Source organism: Chrysochloris asiatica, unplaced genomic scaffold (genome assembly GCF_000296735.1).
Source record: "Chrysochloris asiatica unplaced genomic scaffold, ChrAsi1.0 scaffold00169, whole genome shotgun sequence".
NCBI classification, from domain to species: Eukaryota; Metazoa; Chordata; class Mammalia; order Afrosoricida; family Chrysochloridae; genus Chrysochloris; species Chrysochloris asiatica.
The window spans coordinates 807,276-826,323 of record NW_006408687.1 but is presented as its reverse complement, the minus strand read 5'-3'; the positions used below and the strand labels follow the sequence as shown (position 1 = coordinate 826,323).

General features: G+C 36.7%; 1 protein-coding gene across 3 annotated transcripts in view; it reads left to right on the top strand.

Annotated features, from left to right (window-relative positions):
• The window catches only part of ANKRD17 (ankyrin repeat domain 17), a 257,813-nt gene that overhangs the window by 46,894 nt on the left and 191,871 nt on the right, over positions 1-19,048 (top strand). Inside the window, exon 1 of one of the 3 annotated variants that reach the window (XM_006871556.1) lies at positions 12,115-12,255. The exons of the other annotated variants lie outside the window; for them this stretch is intronic. Coding sequence (XP_006871618.1) covers positions 12,202-12,255 — 54 coding nt within the window. The 5' untranslated portion in view covers positions 12,115-12,201. Of the gene's footprint in view, positions 1-12,114; positions 12,256-19,048 lie in introns of those variants that run through there. 3 annotated transcript variants of the gene reach the window in all.

The window sequence follows — 19,048 nt, the reverse complement described above, 5'->3', positions numbered from 1 at the left end:
AGTCTGATCCTCAGAGCCTATGGTTTGGACGGTCAACAACGCTTGTGCCCACAGGGTCTTGACCTCCTGACCGGGTCTGCACGGTCTGCATCAGATTCCCCCTTATTTATTGTTTGTTTAAGGGATGCTGCCTGTCTTAGGCTGTCAGTGCGAATTCCTTAGTCTTACCCGTCATCGAAACTCATTGCAGCATGGCAATGGCTCTGTCTTAGGTTGCCGAGGTTCCACATGATCCTCTACCAATCTTTTGAATTTGTACTTAAAGTTATGTTCTATTTTCGGCTCTTCCATTTTTAGATTGAGTTCTGGATGGGGTTGCCACGTATGTCAGTCTCTGGTTGTTGTCTGTTTTTGTTGGTTCTCAGTCCACAGAAGTGAGAACCAACAAAACACAGTATGTTTTGCAGCACATGGCTGGCTTTGGCAAAATCCCTTAGCTTCTGTTTATCCTGGAATGTTTTGATTACACCATAGTATTTGATTGACAGCTTTGCTGGATATAGGATTCTTGGTTGGCAGTTTTTTTCTTTCAGCGTTTTATATATGTCTCCCCGTTGCCTTCTTGCCTGCGTGGTTTCTGCCTAGAAATCTGAACTTAATCTGATTTGCTTGCCTTTGTATGTTACACTTCTCATTTCCCTACCTGCTTTCAGGATTCTGTTGTCATCTTTGATTTTGGAGAGCTTGATTATGAGATATCGTGATAATTTTCTTTTAGGGTCTGTCCATCCTGGTTTCATTGAACTTCTTGAATGCTTATGTTTTAGCTTTTCAGGATGTTAGGGAAATTTTCTTCCAGCAGCTCTTCAACTATTTCCTTTGTGGACTTGTGTGAATCTTCCTGTATTGGAAAGCCAATAATCCATAAGTTATTTCTCTTCATATTGTCCAACATGAATCTTAGACCTTAAGATTCCCCCCCCCCTTTTTTATGCTTGCTCTTCTATCTTAGTAGTATTGAGAGATTTGTCTTGCAGCTCACTAATTCTGGCTTGTATCTCTGCAGTTCTACACTTTTGCCCTTTCAGTGTATTGTTCATTTCAAATATTCTATTATTAATCCTTTGGACCTCTTTCTGTAGGTTTTGAATTGTTTACAATGCTGTATCTATCTTACTTGATTGTTCCTGTAGGGCTTTTCTGACTTCTTCCTTATCTTTCTCAACTCCATTGTATGAAGTGTTTTGATACATTTTATAATCATTTTTCTGAATTCCTTTTCAGGCATTTCCAAGGCTTTCCTTCCTTCCAGTATGGGGTGTAAGTCTACCTCCAGCTCATTTATCTCAGACCATTTATCTTGTTTATGGACATGTGCGATATAGTCATCTGCTTTTACTTCTTTGGCATGTTCAATAGTTAACTGTGGCCTTAATACTTGAGTGTGTGATTTGTTATTTTTTATGCTTTCTGATTGCCTCCAGTAGAGGTGATCAGGAGATGGGCTTCCCTTTTCACTCTTCTTATTACTCAACTTAGAGTAACTGTCACAGGTGTCTGCCTACCAGGTGGATGGCAGTTGGTATTGGATTGTGGGGTGTGATTGTAGCCTGACTATATCACAGCAATTGCTGTTTCATCTTAGGTAATGTAGGGAGAGAAAGAGCCCCCTAAAGGTAAAGAGAGGACCCCAAAACAAAACAGTAACAGCAAAAACACACAGATTGGATACTCTAGTCTATAACGGCAGAAAAGAGAGAGGAGAAAAAAAAATCTGTAGCTAAAATAAGTATGATTTTAATATCCTGTTTCAGCTTCTTGCCTTCAAGGCCGCCTGGGAAATTAAAGATGCCACTGTTGATTGTTAGGATGTAACTCAGAATTTAATTTTCAGCCTGTTTTGTCTTTAGACTGCCTTTCCCGCTCCACAACCCCCATTCTGGCCTTTTTCCTAGTGATGAAGAGTTCAGGGTTGGCTGTGACCGCTTTGCGCTGCCCTTTGGCTTTAAGCGGAATCTGTCTCTTTAAATGTTGAGAGAGGATCTGTGAGCACGGGTAGTAGAACCCTCAGGGGTAGGGGTTGTGTCCACTCGCTCAGGCACCCCCTCTAGTCACCAAAATGGATGTGTGCTGATAGCAAAAGGCCAATGAACAGATACAAAAAAAGGAAAAGGAAAGTCCATACCTTTATCTCCGAGTCCCGCAGGCGTCAGTCCTTGGTGGCTGTGATCCTTCCTCCATAGCCCAAAATGGTGGCTCCCTGATGCAGAGCCCACCGTGTACAAGAAAGTATGAGATTTCTTGCTTCCGCTACAAATTCTACTGACTTTAAGCCTTTAAACTTTAAAAATATTCCTATATTCTTATACATGTGATTCAGAGTTTTGGAACTGTTCCCTGAACCTGTTTCCTCTGGTATTCTGTGTTATTGCTGGTAGAGATCCTCACTACACTTCTCTATCCGCCAGCAAGTCCCATCCTCTCTATGTGTTTGTTTTTGTTTTTAAATGTACAATAGAGAAAAATTGGGATTGACTGTTGTCAACTATTGTTGATTTTAAGTAGCTCTGGTAGTGTAGCGGATATGAATTGGGCTGTGAACCAGAAGGTCAGCAGTTCGAAACTACCACCTCTTCTGCGGAGAAAGATGAGACTTTCTGCTCCCATAAAGATTTACAGCCTCGGAAACTCGGTACAAGGTCGGAACCGACTCCACGGCACACAACCACCACCACCATTGTTGATTTTGCACATATACAATCTATTAGAAATACTAGAAAAAATGAATTCATGATGTGAACCATTGTGGTTAGAGACAACAAAATGCTTGTATTTCATCGTGTATATAGGATGAAATATGTATATGTTGCTTTTAAGTGCTGTCGTGTCAGTTCCCACTCATAGCGACCCTGATTAGGGCTTTCTATTAGTGCCTGGTGAGTTTGAACCACTGATCTTGAGTTTCAAACCAAATTTGAGGTGGAGCGCTTATCCAACCACACCAGGACTCCATCTGGGCAAAATATTTTGTACTTTAATAGAGTGTTTCTCATTTGTACTGTGTTAAGTGGAGTTTCAGGTTTTGTCAGATTAGAGGGAATGGAAAATATCTATAAATCAGAGAAAAGGGGAAAAGCATGCGAAATTTTGGTATTGACACTTGGTTAAGAATAAGTATGGAGTTCTAGATTATAGACCCTTGGGTACTAATTTTATTTGTTAGTCATGTGTCTAATATTTAAAGTCTTTACCTAGTAAATGCCAAGTAAATGTTTTTATACTGAGTATTCAGAATGCTGCTGATAGACTTTTATAGTATTTTCCTTGAAGTTTTCCACTTAAGCAATAAAATAAATCATTATTATAAAGTCCTTTTTCATATACATTTGAATTGTACTGGTGCTGGAGATGTGTGTGCCTTAGAGTTGGTTCCGACTCAGAGTGACCCTATATAGGGTTTCTGAGGCTTTAAATTTTTATAGGAGCAGAAAGATGAGGCTTTCTGCCGCGGAATGGCTGGTTATGAACTGCTGTCTTACGGTTAGAAGCCCAGCTTATAACCATGACACTACCAGAGCTCCTTTGAAGTATATTACTAGTTGACATTTGCATTATTTTTATTTGTGAGGTTACAATTTTATTATATCCTTGACATAATCCTTTGCTGCCTCCTATTAGATTTACTTCCATGTATCTAGATGCATATCCAACTGTTAGGAGTCCTGGAGGTGTGGTACTACTATAGGATAAGCTCTGAACTTCAAACTGCAAGGTTGGTGATTCAAACCCACAAGTCGCTCATTGGGAACCCTATACAGGGTCTCTGAGTCAGAACCAACTTACCAGCACTTAGCAACAGTAACAACAATTTAACCATTAAGATTAATTTTAGAGGTTCTGAAGAAGGTTTAATCATTTTTTTTTTTAAATATTATCACCAAAATTAGAGCTAGGATGTATGTAAAGAAATTGAGAAAGTATTTAGTATTCTTTGTTTAATAAAAGCATCTTCTCAGTATGCATTGGATTTTTTTTTTTTTTTTCATGATGGAAGTTACTTTAGAATAATGGAAAAGTTACATTAGAATTTTATGTTTTAAAAATTGATAGTTTGAAAATAAATGTGGAGTCTAAGGTCATACCTGATGTACTTAATCTCGCCTGAAAATAAATGTAGAGGGTAAACTAATATAATATGTTGTTGTTGTTGTTAAGTGCCTTCGAGTCGGTTCCGACCCATAGCGACCCTGTACAGGGTTTCCGAGGGTGTAAATCCTTACGGGAGTAGAAAGCCTCATCTTTCTCCCGCGGAGCAGCTGGTAGTTTCGAACTGCTGACCTTAAGGTTCGCAGCCCGATTCGTAACCACTACGCTACCAGAGCTCCTTAGCCTGTAGTATTTTATTACTTTAGGAGAATATTGTTGTGTGCTGACAAGATGGTTTCAACTCAAGTGACTCTGTATAGGGTTTTCGAGAAGCGACTGGTAGGTTTGAACTGCCAACCTGTGGTTAGCAGTCTAGTCCTTATCCTACAGTGTCACACCAGGATTACAAATACTTTATTACTGTTTTTTTAAAAATAAATTGAAGTCAGTTCCTTGTCTAGCAGGGAATGAATTTATATGGATTTTGTGATTGGGGTTGAAGAGGAGGTATAATTTTTTATTTGAGAATCTTTGAAAAGTGGCAATGAAGAAGTAAAGCAAAATACAGATTATACATTTTTTTAAAGTAATGCTGATTTCTCATTTGATTTTAAAAATAATAAGCCTTTTATTGTCCTGTACGCTTTGAAAAAATTTATCAAGATTAATTTTTTTAAAGCTGTGTGACTTGAGTGATAGTTTACATGAAAGAACATCGATTTTGCAATCAACCTATTGTATTTTGTTTCATTGCAGTGAGTACCTCCATGCACCATCCGTTAACAGTATTTGCCGCTATTCCTTCTCTTTTTTTTTTCATGTATGTGTGTGTGTATTGATAATACGGTTACAGATGGAATTACAAAATTACTTTCATGGAGTTGATTCTGACTCAGTGACATAGTATTGTATATCTCAACCTCTGTGCTTAAACCCATTTGGGATTGGGTTGTGTTTGTTATGCTAATGTTACAGGACTGGTTTTAGGTGTATCTTGAATCTGTCTTTTGAGATATAAAAGAGATTAAACAAACAAAGGTGGGATGGGCAAGATAGATCATAAGACACATGGAGATTTCCAAGGATTCAGGAAGCAGAAGCTAAAGAGACAAGGACCTTCTTCCAGAGGCAGTACAGAGATATAGCCTTCTCCTTGACCTGGCACACTGAATTTGGACTTCTATCCTCCCTAAACCGTGAGAAAATAAAAGTGTTAAAGCCACTCACTTTGTGCAATTTCTGTTACAGCAGAACTAGATAACTGTGACAAATACTTTGCATGATCTAATTCACTGAGAGGGTATAACTTAGTTTAACTTTTTTAAAGGGCAATTTGGCCACGGCACATAACCAACCGACCACCACCACCACCACCACCGTAGGATAAGCACTGAACTGCCGACCACAAGGTTGTGGTTCACACCCACCAGCTGCTCCTTGGAAGCACTAGAAAGGATTGTTATGAGTTAGAATTGATTTGACTAGGCACCTGACACCAAGAGCAACATCTAAAATTTAAAATATATATATAAAACCATCAAATTATTACATGGTTATGTGTAAGCATGTGCAGAAAATATGTGCACAAGGTTGTTCATTTCAGCATTTTGAAAATGTAGAAATAAACATCTATCAATAGAGGACTGATAAATTATCAGATTGGAAAAAGGATTGACAAATTCTTTATTGGAAAATTTAGTAGCTACTTAAATCAAAGAAAGAACTACATGTGCTAATCTAGAAGTTTTCAAGGAATATTACATTTAAAAATGGAGATGCAGGAAAGTATGTATAATATGTTTCCATTTCTATAAAAATGTAAACTAAGATGTGCTTGCTATAAAAATGATTTTTATATGATTATATTAAGTAATTGAACCTTTTGTGGTGGATAACAGATTTATTTTTGCCGCCTGTGTTGTCTTTTGTAGTATGAATGTTTTCTATGTACATATTTTACTCATGTATAAATTTCTTAGTTAATACAAAATTAAGATAGTAGCATTGTGGTATATTAAATCTGTCTATAACCCATAGTCATTTTATAGTATTATTAGTTTAAGAAAAATACAAGGTAAAGTCATCAAGATAATGTTATAATAATATATGAGCTTTCTGGAATTTTATCAGTTTTATTGGCCTTTTAATTTAAAGTCTGCTTAATGCTTTGTGGCACTGTGGGTTAATGTACTGGACTGCAAAATCAGTTTGAACCTCAAGGTCAGTGGTTCGCATTCACTAGCTGCTCCTAGGAAACCTCATACAGAGTCGCTATGGGTCAGAACTGACTTGAATGGATTTAACAACAGGAGTGCTTGTGTGGCGCTGTGGGTTAATGCGCTGAACTGCAATGTGGTTTGAACCACAAGGTCGGCTGTCAAATTTACCAGCTGTTCCTAGGAAATCCTGTACAGAGTCACTATGAGTTGAAACCAGCTTAACAACAACTGAACTCTTTAATAGCTCTTTTATACTAAGCCTTGACTATTTTACACTTGTGTTTCTTAGTTCTGCTAAAATATAATTTACATGGAAAAAAGGAGAAAAAGAGATAGTGTAGAGTCCTGGTGGTACTGTAGGAAAAGCACTGGACTACTAACTGTAAGGTCGACAGTAGTCTAGGAAACACTATCTAAGGTTGCTGTTTGTTGGAATTGACTTGATGACAGTGGGTTTGGTTTGGGTTTATAAGGTAATAAACTAAATTTCTTATGTTTAGAGAGGTGAAATTGGTTCTGATTATTTTTCTAGTAGTATGTTTTTATGTAGTATATTTATCCTTTTCTCTAAATAGAGAAAAAATATTTCATAGGAATGAAATTTCACAAGGAATTTTTGAAAGGGTTTATTTGGGGGTAGGTGTGTGTGTGTGGCAAACATTAAAAAGAGGGTCACTTACTTGTTAATAATACATTTTTTTTGTGTATGTTTTGGTTTGATTTACTAGTTTATCTCCAAGGCAACCATGCTGGTCCTAAATAAAAATTTAAATTTTAGATGATTCCTTCAGCAAACCTAGGTATTTATTGAGTGTCTTCTGTTTTTTCACTTTGTATATTTGTTTGTGTTTGGTCAATATTTTATTTCATGATTTTAAGTTTTTGTTTTTATCTGTTGATTTGAATTTGTTAGTACGTCGACTTCTTTTTGCACTTTAATACTTTTGCCATTTAATTATGGAATGAAAAGTGTTATACTGTTAAAATCTACTTTAGGCAAATTGAAAGATGATTAAAGTTATGTAACAGCAAGTTGCAGGAATTCTGAAATTTAGATTATATTGATATTTTAAATATCTTATTTCATTTATAGTCAAAGAACAAAGGTTTTTGTTTTCAGAAATTATTGCTAATGGGAACAATAATTTGAAAGACATTAGACTTCATTGGCAGCTATTAGACAATGCTTTTATTCATGTATTTGTCTATTTAATCAACAATTGCTTAAGTGCCTGTTCTATCCCCAAGACTGATGGTCTTTTGAGTACATTGATGAAGAAAGCAAATGTGTTGACTTTTTATCAAATTCTGGTGTGCACGAAAGATGATAATGGTACACAAACATTATTTCATAGGAAAGTCATGTTGTTGTTGTTACTGTTAAGTGCCAGCGAATGGGTTCTGACCATAGCCACCCTGTACACGGTTTCTGAGGAGTGACTGATGGGTTTGAACCACATACCTTGTGGTTCACATTCAAGTGCTAATTCTACAGCACCACACCAAGAGTCCAGGAAAGCCATGCTATATTTTAGTGCTGTTGAGTCGGTTTCAACCCATAGCAACTATGTATAGGGTTTCCAGGGAGCAGCTGGTGAGCTTGAACTGCTGACCTTGCAGTTTAAACTGATTTTACAGTACAACGCATTAACCCACAGTGCCACACCAGGACTCCATTGCTTTATAGTTACAGAATATTCCATTGTATGAATACAGCACAATTTATTATTAAAAACTTAATAATTATCAGAAAGTATAAAAATTTTTACCCTTAATTTTATTTTAGTAGAGAGAAGAAGAATGAATGGTTTGCTTGATACGAGTCTGAGAGGCCAGATTTTTTGTCAAGTAAAGGAGGAACACCTAATCTTGGCTTATGGGAAAGAAGAGCTCCAGCAGATGAGTTCTTTGAAACTCAACCTTACTTTTGCCTGCTTATATTGTCATTCCCAGCATAGTAAACTATGTGGTTGTAAGATTCAAAATGGGTAATACCAGTCCATTTCAGTTCACTAATGCCTAAGATATCGATGTTTATGCGTTCCATTTCATTTTTGACAGTGTCCAGTTTTACTAGATTCATACTTCATTCATTCCATGTTCCAATTATTACTGGATGTTTACAGCTGTTTCTCTTCATTTTGAGTTGTGCGCCATCAGCAAATGAAAGTCCCGTGGGCTTTACTCCATTGGCAACATCATGGTCAACTCTACTTTGAGGAGTGAGCTCTTCCCCGGTTGCATTTTGAGTGCCTTCCAATCTGAGGGACTCATTTTCTGGCACTATATCTGACAGTGTTTCTCTGCTATTCATAAGGTTTTCAGTGACTAAATATTCGAAGTAGTTTGTCTCTCCTTGTTTCTAGTCTGTCTTCATTTGGAAGCGCATCTGAAATCTCTCCACCATGGGTGACCCTGCTGGTATTTAAAATACCATTGGCATAGCTTTCAGAATCACATCAACTCACAAGCTACCTCAGTATGACAGACTGACAGATGAGTTGTGGTATTTTCTTTGAGAAACCTTTAAATTCCAGGCATGTTTTTGTTGCTCTTAAGCGCTGTCGAGTTGGCTCCGACTCATATTGACCCCAGACAGTGTTTCAAGCAGTGGTTGTTGGTTTGAACTGCCAACCGCATGACTAGTGGTCAAGTGCTTATTCTCCAGCACCACATCAGGACATATCTATGTTTAAATGTATATATAGTCTAAGGGAAAACAATATGTTACCATTTGTTTGTCATTCATTCCATACAATCCTTTGGAATCAAGACAGTCCTGAGTTTGAATACCAGATCTGCTATATATAATTGTGTGACTGTCAGAGACTTATATCTTTATCTGTAAAATGTGAGTAATATCACCTGGAGGAAGTAGGTGTTAGCTTAGAGGGTAGACTCTGGAGTCTGCTGCCTAGGTTTAAATCTTAGTTCCACATCTTAATAATAACGGTTACTAAGTTGTACTTGTTGCTTAACTTCTCTGTACCCCAGATTCCTTCAGTGTAAAATGGAGACAATAATAATGCCTGGTTTTTAAGACGATTAAATAAGTGAATGTATACAAAGCACTTAGAATTGTATGTGGCACATACTAAAGTAAGTACACTGTAACTATTCTAAATTGTTATTGTCAGAGTTCTGAGGGCTAAATAACATGTCTTCTAAATGTCAGATACTGTGTATGTTAGTGTACATAATTTACCTCATTTAGTCTTCATATTGTTAAGCCCCGTAGGAAAAGCACTCAGCCACAAAGTCAGTGGTTCAACCCACCAGTTGCTCCTTTGAAACCCTATACAGGGTTGGTACAAGTAGGAACCAACTTAAAAGCACTTAACAACAGCGGTCTTCATATTTGTGAGCGACAGATGAGGTTTTCTGTTCCCACGAAGATTTTAAGCATTAGAAATTGTGTATACAGGGACACTATGAGTTGGAATCGACTTGACAGCATTTAACAACAGTGTTCATATTGTTGCTGAGATTCCGACTAATATAGACTTGTTAAAAATAAAATTTCCCTGTTTTGTTCATTATAACCAGAACAGTTTCTGATATACAGTAGATGTACAAAGTTACGGGCCTATCATCCCATTGTATATATAGGACATTGTGGCCCTAAGAGAAGTCTAAAATCTTTCTTTGAAGAAAGATTGCTATTACTGGCAATGTCGTTTACATCATCACCTCTTTTTAAAATTTGGCTGAATGAGTTAATCTGCTTATTAACACTTTGTTTCATTCCAGCTTCCCACCTCCTTTTTGTCCTTTCCTTTAAGAAATTCTTTTTTTAAATGAAAACTTAGATTAGAAAAATGCTGTTTGCCTTCTAATTGTAATTGGATTTATCTATACATTGAAAGATCACATAGCGATCAATTTGTATGGCTCCTGCTGTTGTTATTAGGTGCCATCAAGTTCGTCCTGATTTACAGCAATCCTATGCACAATAGAACGAAACACTGCCTTGTCCTGTGTCATTCCCGCACAATCATTGTTATGCTTGAACCCATTGCTGCTGACACTCTGTCAATCCATCTCTTTGGAGGTTTTCCTCTTTTTCATTAACTCTCCACTTTACCAAGCATGATTTCCTTCTCTAGGGACTGGTCACTCCTGATAATATAGCCAAAATGTGACAGACAAAGTTGTTGTTAGGTGCCATCGAGTTGGTATCAACTCATAGCAACTTCATGTACAACAGAACGAAACACTGCTTGGTCCTGGGCCAAGCTCTCAATCATTGCCATCACTGTGCCTGCCAGTCCGTCTTGTTGGTGGTCTACCTCTTTTTCTCCGACCTTCCACATTACCAAACATAATATCCTTTCCCAGTGACTGGCCCCTCCTGATAATATGTTATAAGTATGAGAGACAAAGTCTGGCCATCCTGGCTTCCAAGGAGCACTCTGGCTGTACTTCTTCCAGTACAGCTCTGTTTACTCTTTTGGCAGTCCATGGTACTTTCAGTTTCTCCTCCAGCACTGTAACTCAAATGCATCAATTCTTCTATGGTTCTTCCTTATTAAATGCCAAACTTTTGCATGCATATGAGGTTACTGAAACTACCATGGTATCAGACACACTAAACTTAGTCTTCAAACTGATATCTTTGCTCTTGAACACTTTAAAGAGGTCTTGTGCCACAGTTTGCTTAATGCAATACATCGTTTGATTTCTAGATGGCTTATACTCGATCAGCATTATTTTATTATTTTATTTGACAGTTTGTACTAAATCAGGGTTATTTTCTAATTCCACAGAGCACAAACCATTCTTTTTCCATTGTATTTTTCATAATTTAAATTGCATAAAGAAAAAGGTAATCTAGCATTTTTCTAAAGTGAAGATCAGTCAGTAATGGATGTTACATAAATTGACTCTGCTATCAGCCACTCTGCTATCAGCCACTCGGAGCCTCCTGTTGTGGTGCTGTAGGATTAGTACTGACGGGATTGCTAACCACAAGGTCGACGGTTCAAATCCACAAGTCTCTCCTTGAAAACCTTATATACAGGGTCACTTAACAGTGCTTAATAATGTCAATAACAATTAGCCATCCACTTTATGCACTCTTAGGTGTTCTGAATATGTGTTTTGAAATTATATTTATCTGTTCTATTTTTTGTGTCTTGTAATATTTAAAGTAAGGAAAAGAATAAAGGGTAAAGAAATGTCTTTGGTCAGTTAATGAAGTTACAGGCACTACTTAAAAATGAATATACCAGAGTTTGTTATGTCTTGCTTAAGTAATTGTAAAATCAACTTAATGTAGTATTTTCAAGACGAATTTGTTTAGAGATAACCAGTTTACCATTGGAAAAAAGCAAACTACATTAGTATAAATATTTTAGACATGTTCAAATTAGAAACTACAATATAGAACTATTGTATATATTTATACAGTTCCTAGATGATCCATTTGTCTGATATGGCAAATTTCTAACTTGGCATTATCTTGCCTCCTTTGCATCTTTTAACACAGACATTAATCTCACAAGGCTTTACTAAAGATAAATTGCTGCGTAACCCTCTTCAATCTCTTTTGTTCAACCAAGAAGGCAGTCGTGTTAAATAGATTTTTTGTAAAGTATATAATATTTCTTTTTTGATATTTTATAATTTTAAATTTTGGAATACTGAAAGACTGTATGTTTTGTCTATTGAAATCACTTGAGAGAAGTTTGCTTTAAAATAGAGCTTCTGTATCTTTAAAAAATACACAGTGAGTCACCCCTGCTCTTTTGGTAGATGCCTGGCTAGCGAACAGCTAAGCTGCTTTAGGCATGTAATAGAACATTCCATTTCCTGTTCCCTTGCTGACACAGAGGAGTGTTCCTGCTGGCAATGATCTAATCATAGTGCAGTAAGAAACATGGCAGTTTGCTAAAACATGGTGGAGACAGCGGCTGAAATGGAAGCATATGTTCTAGAAGACATTCTTGAGGTAGGGCTACATTTGTAAATGAAACGAAAGTTGAAATCTGAACAAAGAAATCTTATCTGTTGGAATGATTTTACAGATGAATAGAGGAGAGAGCAAAGGAGAGGCATAGCATAATAGCAAGACACAGACCTTATTCTGTGTAAGAATGTGCCAATCTGGTTCACATAATTATTAAACAAATTAAATTATTTTGTTTAAACTCACTGTTTTTATAAATTGTAGATGTTATGTCTGATAGGGGAAAAAAAGAACTTCAGACTTAATAAAAAACCTTGTGCTGATTGTGACCTTTAGATTAACTCATTAGAAGGTGGGGTCTGCAAAGCAGCTTTGAGTAGGTTTAGTATCATATGTCTTAGAATCATTTACATGTCTAAGCTTAAAGCGTTTGCTTGCAATAACTATTTAAACAGCTGATTTTTTTAGGTCTTAGGATACAATTAAGCATGCATATCAGTTTGATAGTTTAATTTAGCTGATATACCTTGGCCTTTATATTTTTTAATGTGACTACATTAGGAAATATTTAAATTATTAAATATATTAGAACCCTAAAATGTAAGTCACTAATGTTGGCTAACAAAAATTTCCTTTCTTTTTTTGGGTCACATGAATATTAAATTATCATATTGTTATTTTTTTCCTGATGCTATTTTATAAGAATTAATTTGATTATAAATTGGTTTAAAGAAATACATGTTAAAATTAGAAGGAAACAGTAATCAGTTTTGGCTTGGGTGTAGCATACCTATCAAGCATTTGTATTTATTGGTGTAGATATTTAATTCCCATTTTCTCCAGGCTTTAGGATTTTTTTGTTGTTGTTGTTGTTCCTCCTTAAAACAAAGCAAAACAACAACAAAAACCCTAGCTAATTTAGAGAGGCTGCAGGGTGGTGTGGTATTCCTAATATTTAGACTGGTAAAATAATTTATTAAATGTTTCACTCTCATCAGGAAGATATTTTATTGGTGGGAGAGAGCTTGAGAGAAGAAGCTGCAAAGGGAAGCTAGGCGGGGTTAGCTGGAGAAAAAAGCCTATGCGCATTAAAAAGTGCTGCATGATCAATGAGCATTTTCTGGAGTCCCTCTGTGTGTGCTCGGAGCTGACATTGCAGCAAGTCTCATGGTGGTTCTGCAGAATGAAAACTGATTCCATTGTATTATCTAGCTCCTTGCAGACACCTGCTAACATACTCTTTTTCCTCTCTCCTGAAAGCTCATTGTTTGACTTGAATCATGTGGTTAATTTCCATTCCTTTCTTTCTTCTTTTTTTAAACTTCACTTTGATACCATTAGTGAGTTTCTTTACAAATATCATGGTGAAATTAAACAAACCTAATTGGATTATGAAATTCTAGTGCTAAATTTGAATTTGCTTTTTAAAAATTTGCTTTGGATTTTAAAGTAGCGTATAGATAAAAATAAATATATATGTATATTTGACAGTTTTCCTTGTCCATTTAGAAATCTAGTTTATAGCAGATTTTAGAAGTCTTAAGGAGAAAAAACTCATTTTGAGCACACTTAGCTTTATATTTTAAGTGTAGGTTGTTTTACTTCTGTCTTAATAATTTATTTTAGTTATTTTATTAAAATTATTTAATGTTAAGGTTTTATGTTACCAAAGTTATTCATTGTTACTAATTATTAAAATCAGGTGTGCATTTAAATGTCCCAATTTATAGTTTTTCTTAATTTGGTTTTATATTCACATACCTGTTGCATTAACCCATAGCATACTAAGTAAATCGTTTCCCTATGTTTATTTTAAATATTTGTTTTAGATGTGTATTTGTTAATTGAAAGAGTAGATATAAAATTTTTCTAAGTAGCAATAAAATACTTAAATAAAAATACTTAACATAAAATTTTAAGTGCATGTTACTGACCTAATGCCAAAAATTAAAGACAAAGACAATAAAATTGCTAACTTGTTAGAACTAAGCATACCATAAAGTACCTCATACTGTAAGTTAACAGATAAATGTATTATCTCATGAGTTGTCAAAAAAAAAAAATACATGTTTTTCTTTAAGGGATAACTCCTTGCATGTTGTTAATCGGTTTTGACTCATAGTGACTCTAGGTAGGGTTTCCAAGGAGTGACTGGTGGATTTGAACCTCTGACCTTGTGATTAGCAGTCCAGTGCTTATCCTACAGAACCATACCAGGTACTGTAAAGTTGATTTCAACTCCTAGGGACCCCATATGACAGAGTCGAATTGCTTCAGAGCTTTTTCTTGGCTATAAACTTTATAGAAACAGGACCACCAGGTCTTTCTTCGGTGGAGCCATAGTGTAGGTTCAAACCACCAACCTTTTTGTTAGCAGCTGAGTGTCTTAACTGTTGTACCACTTTGTGTGTATGTCTAATAAATAACGAACCTTATCTATTTTCCACAAGGAGCTCTGGTAGTATAGTGGTTACGAATCGGGCTGTGAACCGCAAGGTCAGCAGTTCGAAACTACCAGTGGTTCCGTGGGAGAAAGAGGAGGCGTTCTGCTCCCATAAAGATTTACAGCCTTGGAAAACCTGTGCAGGATCGCTATGAGTCGGAACTGACTCCACGGCACTTAACAACAACAACAACAAATCTATTTTCCACAGTGGTCTTTTTATTGTAGTATTTGTTATTGACCTGTAATCCTGGGTATTGCAACAGTTTCTGTGTTCGGCTACTAACTGAAAGGCTGGAGGTTTAAATCCAACCAGAAGGGTCTTGGAAGAGAGGCCTGGTGATGATCCTCTGGAAAAATTGGCCACTGAAAGCTCTATGAAACACATTTTTACTCTTCTACATGTGAAGTTGCCATGAGTTTGAATAAAATTGATGTTAACTCATAATAATGAGCTATTTGAATTTTGCCACCATGGCTTTGTTTTTTGTTTTTTTTCACTTTTGCAATTTTATTTTATTGAGCATCTGGAATTTTATGTAGAGCTCTGCTTATTTACTTTAAATACAGAATCCTCCCCCCTCAAATTTATTCTGTCACTGGAAAGGTGAATTCTCTTGGCATACCAGGAATTAAAGTGATCTTATTTGCTGTATATAAATTTTTTAATAATGGCAATTTAAGTTTTATTTAGAATCAAGTATTTAGATAAAAAGTATTTTTACTAAGATTTTAATGAAATCTCCTTTAAAAATTATGGTCCAAAAGACCAAGTTGGAGTCAAAATATGACTTTCGTGAGTCTCCCAACTTCAACTAGTATACTCAAATTCAATAGTGATTTTTAAATTTCCCTCCCATAGAGTTGAATATATTCATATAGGAAAAAAATATGTATCACTAGTCCCCTTTCCCACACATCTGTAAAGGACACACAGAACCTACATCGTGTGCTTAAAAACCCAGTATAAGAACTCCTTGCTACATATATTCCCTTATTCATCTATCAAATGGGCATTTTGTCTCCTACACTGCTGTTCCTTTGTTCAATTGTTATCATTCTTTTTATAATGTCCCAACAACAACACCCATTTCTATGCTATTAGAATGTCTGTGCTCCAAGTGATTATTGTGCCTTGAGATGCCAACAAAATCAAGTTACCATATTTCAGCTTTGTTCAGATACTGTTCCCAAGTCACAGATCTTCTGACCCCAGCACAATAAGGTTTTCCCTACAAACAACTTATCTTTTAAGTCTTGGATTTCAAATATTTTTTTAAATGCAAAGTGTCCAATGTCAGGAACTTATAACACAGTTTATAATCTAATGAGGTCTGAAAGCATGACACTTAAAACCCTGTTTCTAAAAGCAATCCTATATCCCAAACAGGTTCTTTGAAGGTCTTTAACCTAAGTCTTCAAGGAGCTCTGGTAGCATAGTGGTTATGAATCGGGCTGCTAGCCTCAAGGTCAGCAGTCAAAACTACCAGCTGTTCCATGGGAGAAAGATGAGGCTTTCTGCTCCCGTAAAGATTTACAGCCTTGGAAACTCTATACAGGGTCGCTATGAGTTACAGCATGCCACACCACCAACCTAAATCTTCACGAAGCTTCCTAGTCATATAGATTAGATCTTAAAGTGATTCACTTGTATTTCACTTTGCAAAATGCTTCTAAGTAATCAATTAGTCCAGTAAGTGTGGACTTTTTAAGAATGTGCATTTTTCTTCATTTTCTTCACATTTTATCAGGATCCACATGTACACACATACCAGGGGCCTTCAAAAAGGTTGTGGTTAATTCCGTTATTTTACAATTCTATTTTTCTGACAAATTTTTAAGCCCCTAATACATTCATGTGGTTACGAATTGGGCTGCGAATCGCAAGGTCAGCAGTTCGAAACTACCAGTTGTTCTGCGGGAGAAAGATGAGGCTTTCTGCTCCCATAAAGATTTACAGCCTCAGAAACCCTGTACAGGGTTGCTATGAATTAGAACCGACTCCATGGCACATAACAACAACAATACATGCATGGAGTCCTGTTGTGGTACTATAGGGTAAGCACTGAGCTGCAAAGTTGTTTTGAATTGCAAGGTCAGCAGTTCAGACTTCCACCTGCTCCTCAGAAGCCCTATACAGTTGTCACTATGCATCAGAACCAACTGGACATCACTTAACAACAATACATGTATATACATAATACATTTACTAGTTATGTGGCGTGGTGTCGGTTCCAACTCATGGTGACCCTGTTACAGGGTTTCTGAGGCTATAAGTCTTTATGGGAGCAGAACGCCTCATCTTTCTCCCGTGAACAACTGGTAGTTTCGAACTGCTGACCCTGAGGTTAGCAGCCCGTTTCGTAACCACTACTCTACCATAGCTACACATATATAAGTCTTGGAGTACTGGGGTGGCACTGCAGGTTAATGTGCTGGACTGCAGTCAGTTTGAACTGTAAGGTTGACGCTTCAAGCTCACCAGCTGCTCCTTAGGAACCCTATACAGGGTTGCTATGGGTCAGAACCAACTTGATGGGACTTAACAACAGTAACAACAATATAAGTCTTGGTGTGATACCATAGTAAGTACTACACTGCAAGGTCAGTTGTTCAAACTCACCAACCACTACTTGGAAACCCTATACAGGGTTGCTGTAGGTCCAACAGCAACGTATAAATGCATATGTACATACATTAATACAGGCATATGTAAATGCACAGACATATCCTGGTGTGGCATTGCAAGATAATGCACTGTACCACAAGGTTGATTTGAGTTGCAAGGTTGGCAGTTCAAATTTACCAGCTGCTTTTTGGAAACCCTACACAGGGCTGCTATGAGCTGCAATGGACTGATTGACACTTAACAACACCACCAACATACATACACACACAAAAAACACATATATTTTTTGGTGGTGGTTGGTGTTACAAAATTCTATGCTATATAGTATTTACCAAAAACGTATTTTATTCTGTGTACTTCTTAGCGCCAGCATTTACCTTGGTCAAACTGTACCCACATTTGCCATTCCCTTTTTCATCACGAAAATAACAAGTCTCTAGAAAATGATTCTCACCCTCCTTCCCCTTCCTATCCTTGGTAAACACCAATGAACATTGGTTTCTGTATGTACAGTATTTTTTACTTTGTGATTGGCTTAGCTCACTCAGCATAATGTCCTCCAGATTCATCCACGTTATGTTTTGAGAAATCACTATTCTTTAGGTTTATGTACTATTTCATTGTATATATGTACCACACTTTGTTTATCCATTTATCTATTGAAACTTAGATTGTTCCCATTGTTTTGTTATTATAAATAGTGCTGCAATGAACATGTTCTGTTTTTGTCTCGTTTATTCTTTTAGAGAAATAAAAGACATGTAGCTAGGATTGCTGAGTCATAAAATATTTTTTATTTTTAGATTTTTGAGGAAGCTTCGTTCTGTTTTCCAAAGTGGTTGTCCCATTTTATAATCCCACTAGCAGTGAATTGAAGTTTCCGTTTTGCAACATCCTTCCCCACATTTTTTTTTTTTTTTTTTTAAATCAGTGCCATTTTATCAGGGATGAGGTAGTATCTCATTATAGTTTTGATTTCTGGTGTGGCACTGTGGGATAAGCACTAGACTGTAAAGTGCAAGGTTGACAGTTTAAACACACCAGTTCCTTGGAAGCGCTATACAGGATTGCTATGAGTCTGAAAGATGGCACTTACCCAAGAACAACAATGGCTAATTACAGATATTACTGTACTTTGTGAGTAAGAGCCCTGGTGGCATAGTGGGTTATTTGGTGTTTCAAACCAACCAGCCACTATTCAGGAAAAAGATGAGGCTGTCTGCTCCTGTAAAAGTTTACGGTCTCAGAAATCCTGTGCAGCAGTTCTTCTCTGTCCTATATTGTTGCTTTGAGTTGGAATCAACTAGATGGCTATGGGCTTTCTTTAAGTAATGACTAATGAATGTGAGAATCTGTTCATTTGATTATTGGCTGTGCTTGTATGTTATCCTTGATTAAATAAATGTCTGTTCACAGCCTTTACCCATTTTAAAACTTCTTGTTGCCATCCTGGCACTGTTGGCATTTCAAATATTCTTAATTTTAGGATGCATAAGGAGCTCTGGTAGCGTAGTGGTTACGAATCGGGCTGTGAACCTTAAGGTCAGCGGTTCGAAACTACCAGTCGCTCCGCGGGAGAAAGATGGGGCTTTCTACTCCCGTAAAGATTTACACCCTCGGAAACCCTGTACAGGGTCGCTATGGGTCGGACCCGACTCGATGGCACTCAACAACAACAACAACAACTTTTCAGAAACAGATTGCCAGACATTTCTTCCGAGGGGTCCTTGGGTGAGTTTGAACTGAAAACCTTGCATTTAATA